The sequence below is a fragment of the Euprymna scolopes genome, chromosome 28 (genome assembly GCF_053919585.1).
Source record: "Euprymna scolopes isolate OS-2025 chromosome 28, ASM5391958v1, whole genome shotgun sequence".
Lineage (NCBI taxonomy): Eukaryota > Metazoa > Mollusca > Cephalopoda > Sepiida > Sepiolidae > Euprymna > Euprymna scolopes.
Window position 1 is genome coordinate 82,652,604 of NC_136509.1, and position 10,330 is coordinate 82,662,933.

Consider the following 10,330-nt stretch of genomic DNA (forward strand, 5'->3'; position numbering starts at 1 on the left):
TCAAGAAAATTCTTTGTTATGACATTACATAGAACATAGGACACTGCACTAGTAGCCGCTTCAGTTGTTAAATTTTTAAGTTGCTGACTTGCTGTTTAGAACTCCGGTAATGTTTCTAGGATGAAAATCCAGCCGAAAGAAACCCCTTAAAAGCCAACTACCACATCATTTGAAGAAACTGGAATTTCAGTAAATACAAAAGATTTCTGTATATTTTCTCACTGATCAAAGAACTATATTTTAATATTCTTATTATTACATAACATTTGTTTTGAAGTTAGTTCTTATTTCCTTTTGACCATCAACTTTAAAGACCTTATAATCGCTTTCGAAATCATCAAGTATTGCAAACCTAAGACCGTCCGTGTACTGCCGTAAACTATCGCAAAACTCATTAACTCTAAAATATATTGACTGATCTTTTGTTCCTGTTCACTGCCACACCTTGATTAACAATCCTAGTTCAGCTTTCTTTTGTGTTCCTTTGTGAACAACTTACTATAACTTTGTTTTGTCGATAAACTTATTTCCTCTTTCTTTGTTAGATCCCCCTCCCCTTCATTTTACTTCCTAACCTTGGGTGGGTATGGGGAATAGGTGCCGACAGTATCACATACTCACCTGCCTCAACACTTGGTTCTCCGCTATCAAAATATTCAGGAGCAATGATCCGCACGAGTTGGGAGAATAAATTTGGGAATGGAAGTTTTGAAATTAGCACCACAGACTGAAAGAAAAAAGTTGAGAAAGGTAAATAACAAAAAATGTACAAAAAAAAAAAAAAATAGCAGATTGAAACTAGTCAGAATTCAATGACACGGGGAGGATTTAAGAGATGACGAAGGAAATTATTTTTATGGAAAAAAAAAATAAAAAAATTTCCATAAAAAAAAAAAAAAAATCCACGTTATCTGCTTAATTTTTATATCAATTTAAACTAAAAATAATTTCTACTTTATTTACTTTAAAACAAGCCGAGCATGCGGAGTCTCCCTCTATAAGTGAATGATTTGGGGGGGCACTTTTAACCCTATAATACCCCCTAGTGGGATAGGGGCAACCAGGCTTATCCTGGAAAATCTGTTCTGGCAAAAATTTACTTTCACCATGACTAATGTTTGTGCAAAATTAAAACAAAAAATCCAAAGTATAGTTATTGAGAAAAGTGTTAAACGATCAAACGAACGATTTTGCGGCAATTTTACCCCTATAATGCCCCCTGGGGATGGGAGTGGGGGTCAACCAGAGTTATCCTAGAAAATCTGCTCTGGCAAAAAATTTACTTTCACCACGAGTAATGTTTGTGCAAATTTTTTTAAAAATCCAAATCCAAATGGATGAACGGAAGTGAATTACTAGATCCAATCCCTGCTTTGTCAGGGGATAATAAAAAAAGTGAAGAAAGGATAGAAAATTACGAAAAGGAGAAGAACGAAACGAAAAGATTTTGTTGTCAGTGAGATGTACGTCAAGGGGCCACAAGGGCCATGAGTTCATCAGAGCACATTGCATTAAAATATTTATAAAACAGGCACAGAGATGCAATACTTTGGCGATGGGACAGGGGTTGGAGCTTAGTTGACAAAGTGGGACCTATTAGATTGAAAACTCTTTTTTGGACCCTATTCAAGAGGGAGAGGCTAGTGGTAGATGCACCAGCCCAGATGCGGCAACATGCATGGGCCAATCGTGGTCTTGTAGAGCTACAGGATACTCTCAGGTATGAGTAGTTTTCTAGCTCTATAGAAAGAACCCACCTTCTTTGCAGCAGCCTTTGCAATGTCCTCAACGTATTTGTTCCAGTTCATATCGCCCTTGAATGTTAGGCCGAGGAGTTTGAAGGAAGAATTCTCTGAATTTTTATTGCATTTTCACTCCAAACATGGCACAGTGCCACTTTGATGTAGAGATCTATCTGGGGTATAATTTGCAGGGATACTATGTAGGGAGTTGAGCAAGATGTCTGTTTACATTACACTTGAACTTCTGCATGCCAGTACAGTCCTGGAAGCAGGAACTCTGAAGAGAATTCCAAAGTCTAGCAGTTCTGGGGAAGAAACTATTATAGGCTTTCTGGCATCTCTACAGAGAAGGGGTAGGATTTTGCTTCTTGTCCTGTTTTCGAGTTGGATGTATTTACGTCGATGGGGTACAAGGGCTTATAGTTCGTCGGAGCATCTACCATTAAAATACTTGTAAAACAGGCAGAGGAAAGCAACATTTCGTTGATGGGACAGAGGTTGAAGCCTAGCTGACAGTTCGGAACTTATTAGGTTGACGATTTTTCTTTCTTTTTTTTTTAGAGGGTTGATCAGGGAGTTATGGACTAGCATGAAACAAATAATAACAGATAAAACTAAACGTGCACCTTTTACTAATTTAAAAAAAAAAAAAAAAAAAAAAATCTAGTTTTAATTACATGTAAACCACTTGAAAAAGTAAGCGGTAAAAATTTCTTGAAACAAAAAAATTGGTATTTCAGACTTTAGAATGAGCAATCATTTTAGTATATAAATTTCAAATAAAATGATCACTAACTTCCGGATCATCAATTGGTAACGATCAGTCATTTCCAAACTGGATGACGTTTTTCAGAAGTAGTACTGAAAAATGCTGCAAATATATATATATATATATATATATATATATATATATATATATATATATATAATTATTTACCATAATAATTAAATACCTACAGACACTAGTGTTTCATTCTTTTGGGAATCTTCAGTGCAGGGTGTCATGATTAACACCAGTCGACAGATTCAAACAAAACAACACAAGCCATCTCTAGCTCGATTAGCAAAAACCATATCCAATTGGCTACCATTAACCGCGAGAAATGTTGAATTTAAACATTTTATTTTTTAAATGTTTTTTACGTCAGTCACAGTGATCTACTTGTTACACGATGATCTATGCATAAGAGCTAAATTGACCGACTTAATTCAACTGAAAGTGCTCAACGATAAGAAACGAGTTTCTTAAAGGGGCTGACTTTTTGGGGGAAGTACAAAATTTAATTATGGCTAAATATAGACCAATTAACTTGATAAAAAAAAAAAAAAAAAAAAAAAAAAAAAAAATGAAGAAAGGCTAGCTAACCCGATTTCGTTCCTTGCTCAACAGAGCTAAATCGAGGAAAATTTAGATTAAAAGAAGAAAAAAAGTTGTCAAGAATATGGCAGGGGAGAGAAAAGGAAATTAATAGATAAAGTTTTTACAAATAAGAAATCTGCATGAATTTAAATATCATATTTATGCATATTTTATGGCTGGGCAACACCGGGTGGCCTGCTAATCTATATATGTAAAAGGCAAAATCTGTGTGTTTGTATGTCTGGCAAAAACTTTCGACAGAGACGATGGAACCTGACCAAACCAGTATCGTTTTAAACCTAAAACCTTTGGATGACAAATATCGAAAAATTGGCCAAAAACATTAATTCCTTTACCCTGGGGTCGATCTTTGCATCACCATTATAGCAAGTCATCGTTCCTGTTACGATTGACTACGGTTAATTCTGACGTTCATGACTTCCGGTTGTGCCATAGAGACATGGAGTAAGACTTTTTTGTTTTCCTTCTTTGCATTATGGGTTCGAGCCTGCCTATCTACCCTCGCTAGTCTTCTATATACATACATAGGGCAAAATGTGTGTGTGTAGGTCTCGCAAAAACTTTCGACAGAGGCGACGGAACCTGACCAAATCAGTATCGTTTCAAACCTCGACCCTTCGGACAACAAATGTCGAAAAATTGGCCCAAAACATTAATTTCTTCATCCTCAACTGGGCAGTTTTCTACAAAGAGGGGTCGGTTTTTTTAGTCGCCATTTTTGCAAGTCATTGTATCGGTTGGATTGACTTCACTTAATTTCAACGTTTTGACCTTCTGATAGGATGATGGTGCATCAGTAAGACGTCATATTTTCTTTCACCTTCTTTTCTGCCTTTGCGTCATGATTTCGAGCCTGCCTGCCTACTACCACATTTTTTTTTTTTTGTTTAACACCTTTCTCTACCCTGGCTACCTACCGTTTTGACCCCCCCCCCCCCCCAGACTACCATTTTTTTTTTTTTTTTTTTTTTTTAAAAACACCTCTCCATCCGGACTTTCTTCTGTTATTTTAACTCCCCCCCCCCCACACACCTCTCCATACCCGGGCAATGCCAGGTACTCCCGCTAGTTTAATGTATAAAAGGCAAAATGTGTGTGTGTATGTGCGTGTGTCTTGCAAAAACTTTTCACAGAGGTGACGGATCCTGACAAAATCGGTATCGTTTTAAAGCTCTGTCCTTTAGACGACAAAAATCGAAAAATTGGCTGAAAACATTCATTCCTTCACCCTCAACTGAGGGGTCACTTTTTTCTCTGACATTTTAGCAAGTCATCATCTTTTCAATTGACTACGCTTAATTTCAACGTCCGAACTTCCGGTCAGGCGATGGAGACATCGGCTAAAATGTCATGTTTTTTTGTCTTTTTTTAACCTTTTTAATCTTTTGTGTTACGGGTTCGAGCCTGCCTGCCTGCTACCAGTTTTTTTTTTTTTTTTTTTTTTTTTTTTTACACCTCTGCCTACTATTGTTTTGCCCCCCCTCCACTACCACCTTCTTACCCCCCCCCCCCCCGGGGGTTCCTTACTACACACAACCGGGCAACCCTGCTACTGTTGTTTTGACCCCCCCCCCCACCAAGGTCGTTACTACACCACCTAAACACTTGGGCAACGCTAGGCATTCCTGCTAGTGTATGATGAAATAAAATAATGCCAATGGTCGTTATCAATAAGAAATCAATGGTAAACAGCTGTTGTAATAAAGTGATTTACAATGATAATCAGACTAGGCAGTGAATGCTGGAAATCTGAAAAGATTTGCCGTCACTGACTGCAGGGATCACCGATAATGACTAGGGCTATGACAACATATTCTTTTCATTTTTTTTACTCTGGAATCTATGTTAGCCGCAGTTAATCAACCAAGAACCACATCACTATATAAAAGCATATAAGATATCAACGGATACACACTTGAGGGTCAAAAACAATGAAAAGAATATGCTGTTGTCCTAGCCCTAATAATGACAGAGTAAATTACACTAGGTATATTATTTAAAAAAATTGGCCTTGTGTCATACATGAATTCTTTGGATGGCGAATAAATACTAATTCACCTCCCCCACTTCCCAATCCATGCCATATTCAAGAAAATTGTTTAAAAATAGTTGTTTATTTTACCTTCATTAGTACATATGCACTAAACATATGCCAATTCAGAAAAAATTATTATCACTGCTACAATGACGATAGCTGATAAACAGAACCCATTAATATAAAGAGTATGCATGTGTGTGCATGTGTGTACGTACATGCATATCTGTGTATGCATATACGTTTGTATGATGTGTATATGCGTATGTACATGTGTGTGTATGTATGTAAGTATGCGTGTATATATATGTATGTCTGTATATATGTGTGTATGTCAGTGTGTGTGTATGTATATGTATTCTATATATGTGCGTGTGTGTATGTCTGTATATGTATTCTATGTGTGTGCGTGTACATATGTGTCTATGTATAGATGTGTGTGTACCTGTATATATATATATATATATATATGTGTGTGTGGGTGTGTATGCGTGCATCATATATATATATATATATATATATATATGTGTGTGTGCGTGTCTGTGTCTGTATATATGTGTGTGTGTGTCTTTATATATGTGTGCGTGTGTGTGTGTCTATATGTGTGTGTGTGTGCATGTGTGTGTGTGCATGTGTGTGTGTCTGTACATGTGTGTGTGTGTATGCGTGCGTGTGGGTCTGTATGCATATATGCGTGCGTGTGGGTCTGTATGCATATATGCGTGCGTGTGGGTCTGTATGCATATATGCGTGCTTGTGGGTCTGTATGCATATATGCGTGCTTGTGGGTCTGTATGCATATATGCGTGCTTGTGGGTCTGTATGCATATATGCGTGCTTGTGGGTCTGTATGCATATATGCGTGCTTGTGGGTCTGTATGCATATATGCGTGCGTGTGGGTCTGTATGCATATATGCGTGCGTGTGGGTCTGTATGCATATATGCGTGCGTGTGGGTCTGTATGCATATATGCGTGCGTGTGGGTCTGTATGCATATATGCGTGCGTGTGGGTCTGTATGCATATATGCGTGCGTGTGTGTGTATACATATATATGCGTGTGTGTGTGTATACATACATATATATGCGTGTGTGTGTGTGTGTCTATGTATATATGCATGTGTGTGTGTGTGTGTGTGTGTGTGTATATATATGCGTGTGTGTGTGTATATACACATGAAACAAAAATATGTAGAAAGAGATAGTTATTTGCATTAAGCTGTAACTTGTTTCTCAAGGGTAACTGCAAATTCACTTTGGAGACCGATGCCTTCACGTTGAATTATTGCCAAAAAGATGTGCCAAAATTTCCCATAACCAGGTTTGTCGATTTCTTATCCCAAATTCTTTAGACTCCTGAAAGGTTAAAAGATCAAACTTTGGTCTAATAAAATCTTCCACAAAAAATTTATATATCTAATAAATAAATTCAAGTCAGTCGCTTTAATGTTTCTTTGCCATTGATAGTCCCCCCCCCCCCAAAAAAAAAAAAAACAATATTTAATTTGAATCTGGTCTATTAGTATGTTTTTATGAAAAAAAAAAAAAAAAAAATTATTGTATTTTATTTCTTTCCACAAAATACTTTGTCAGGATTTGAATTATTTTCAAATGGCCACCATCTTAAACAGGAATCTAAATGTATTAGTTTATAAAATAGTACTTCATTTCGACCTGAACAAAAAATACTTTTGGAAAAATTTACACCATTCTATTACCAAGTATTCCATAAAGTCAGAATAAATTGTGATATCATGTATGTCTCCCACCTGCATTCACTCAAGACAGTTTGAACTGGCTTCCTGTAAAAGAGGAAGCGTCAAGGGAATATTAAATTTACAAATGTTCCCCAGTCGCAACATAAGATATCCTCTTTTCCCTTCTCGTTTAATCATTTACAGTGCTTGTATAGATTAGTAATGTTTTAATCTAACGCATTTCAGGTAAAAACATTACATACTTATGTGTCATGTCAAAATACGTATAAATTCTAAAAATTATGAAAAATGATCCAGTTGAAGATGTGTTAGATATATTTTTGACAAAAATGCCATCCACAATTATGTGGAGACATTTTTGGCATAAAAGTGGCTGACTTAATTTAAGACAAGGGGAGATAAATCAGTTTGTCATACAGAACTAGTCTGACAGTTTTTCCATATTAAAAAAATGATGAAACGTGAGAATTCAATAATTTTGTTTTTACTTGTAATTATTTTTCTACTGGATAATTTTTCATAATTTTTGGAATTTATATTAACTGCGACATGACACATAAGTATGTAATACTGTTTTCATTTGAAATGCATTGGTTTAAAACATCACTAACCTACACAAGCACCTAATTTACACCAGTTTATTACAAAGTATTTCACAAAGCCAGAATACATTGTGATGTTATAATTAGACCATGTCTTTTTCATCTTAAATATTTACATCATTCCATTCCTTTCACAACTTCTCTTGGTTATTTATGTTATTCGCCCTTCCTCGCACCTTCTAAAACATTCCTGTCAAGAAAACTGCCATTATTTTTCTTCCAACAAGTTCCGAGCTCGTACCAAACTTGCAGTCGAGGAGAAGCAGGTGAACGTCTCATTTCTGATTGCAAAATACAACATAAAAATTCTGCATCCAGATGAATCGTAACCGAGAGGAGAAATACCAAGAGGTTTGAACGCGATCTATTAAGAAAATGGAAGCATATCAAAAGCTAGATCAGGAGAGACTTTCCAAAAGAAAGGGAAACGGCACTCAAAGAAAGATCCTTTCATCCGATGCCAGGTTCTTCATTTGATGTCAGAATTACCAAAATACAAAAAAGCTGTCTGTAAAAATATTTACTTGTGTGAGTCAACACAACCTCGGCAATACTGTTAGAGTGATAGTCAAGATGGAGGTAGGAGCACTCAATTTGTTCATTGAGTTTAGTTGTTTGGTTTTACGGCACATCAACCCTTTTTGGGGTTATTTACTGTGTTTTGTTTTTTTTACATGGAAGTCACCACTTATCAAGGCCTGGAAGCCATGCGGGGATAATGTTATTGCGTATACAGTAATCAATGGGATAGTATCGTAGTAATTGTTAGTATAGGAGATTTGATAAAGTGTCTTACTTAAGGCGGCAGTTTATCAGGAATTTGTTTATGTTGGACTTGAAGACATCTAAGTTGTAGTCATGTGGGAAACAGGCAGACAAAAGAGTTCCACTGGTGTGCACCTCTAATAAAGAAGCTTTGTTCATGGAATCTACGTTTTGGTTTTGGCACAGTTAAAGAGTGGGGAAAATGTTTGACAGTGGTTTCAGCTAGACGGGTGTTTATCGTGAAAGATTGGTGAGGGGGGACCAGGGATTGGATTCAAACGAGCTCTTGCCATGGAAGTAACGATAAAACAAAGACATGTTCATGTCTCTTCTGTGGGAAAGAGGTTGCAGGGAAGAGACAAGGGCATCCCCCACTAAGCCACGAAGTCTATTTCGTACTCTGTCAAGGCAGGATAGACTGTTTTTAGCAGCTCCTGCACAGATGTGGCAGCAGTATTCCATCCTCGGACGTACTTGGCTTTTATATAGATAGAGAATTGCATCAGCAGTGAGATATCTTCTGGAACGGTAGAAGGATCCTACCATTTTTCCAGCGACCTTGGCAACAGACTTGATGTACGTGTTCCATTTCAGGTCAGGAGTAAAGCTCAATCCCAGAAGCTTATCAAAACATGGAGCCTCCCCTAGACTAGAGCCATCCATTTCAATTGATGCCAGATGGGGATCAGAGCGTTTGATTGTTTGTGCTAATATCCCACCTTATTTATCCTGCCTAAGGAAAGACTGATGACATCCCCCTTATATTAAGAGAGTGCCGCCAGGGGAAAAAGGGACCAAGTGTTTTATTTTATTAGTACTTCTCTTTGAGACAAGTTGCTTATGTTTGCACTTCTAATAAACATTTTACTTTCATAACATTTCTGTCCGAACCTTATTTATTTAATCTTAACATCTGGTAGCAGAACATACAAGAGTTATATGAAACTCAACGAGTGCCAGAATATTTGAACCACCAAAATTAAACTCAAAATTTTACGATTCATGGAAAAGGTTCATTCAATTCTGGTAGTTACCAATGAATATTCAAGTTTCTCGTCAAGCGCCAGCCGTTTTCTTGTCACTTGCAGGTCAAGCTCGAACAGCTATATTAGAAATATGGCATATCAACTCTTTGAGTAATTTAATGCCTAACCTAGTAATTTTAGAAAAAAAAAGATTTTATGCTTCAAATTTTCTTTTTTATATCTTTAAATATTTATTCATATTGTTTGGTTTGGTTGTTTTTTTTAGAGATAAATTATTATTTTTGTAAAACATGATTGAGTTTTGCAAAAGAGAAAGGAAAAAAAAAAAAAAACTAAAAAACAATAACATCAATGTTTAGTGCATTTTACGTCAGGATTGGTTGGTTGGTTGTTTTACGGCATATCAACCTTTTTCAGGTTATTTAATGCCGAATCTAGTTATTTTGAGGAACGAATTTTAATGGAGTATATTTGTTTTTTAAGTCGGATTCTATTTAACCCATAGTTGGGACCCTAAAAGGTACTACGATTCCGGGTCAGAGTGGACCTGGAGCCTCCCCATCGGATATAGTTTTAGGTCATATCCAGGACCTTTACGTCAGGAAGCCACTATCTTCCGACAGCCTGATCTGGTAGCACCCGTTCGAATTGGTAACAAAAACTAAAAGGGAAGATGCACTATATAAAGCAGCACTAAAACTATTTCAACAAACTCATTTGTAAAAACAGAAAAAAATAAAGCACTTGGCTCAAGAGTAGGTTGGTTGGTTGTTTTACGGCATATCAACCTTTTTCAGGTTATTTAATGCCGAATCTAGTGATTTCAAGGAACGATTTTTTAATGGAGTATATTTGTTTTTTAAGTCGGATTCTATTTAACCCATAGTTGGGACCCTAACAGGTACTACCACTCCGGGTCAGAGTGGACCTGAGAGCAATGGAATTAAAGGGTGGCTCCACACTCTCCAAGGCCCACAAGCTGGGGCCTCACCATCGGATATAGTTTTAGGTCATATCCAGGACCTCAAGAGTAGGATAACCTTTTTTTTTTTTGACAAGAAAACAAAAACATTGCTTATTACTAGCACTATTACTTATGAC

At 36.7% G+C, this 10,330-nt stretch overlaps 1 protein-coding gene across 11 annotated transcripts in view; it reads right to left on the reverse strand.

The window, feature by feature from the left end:
- The window catches only part of LOC145249704 (protein DENND6A-like), a 242,388-nt gene that overhangs the window by 94,467 nt on the left and 137,591 nt on the right, over nt 1–10,330 (reverse strand). For all 11 annotated transcript variants that reach the window (XM_080111567.1, XM_080111570.1, XM_080111564.1 and 8 more), the window contains exon 6: nt 622–727. In XM_080111567.1, the coding sequence (XP_079967693.1) occupies nt 622–727 (106 nt within the window). The remainder of the gene's footprint in view (nt 1–621; nt 728–10,330) is intronic.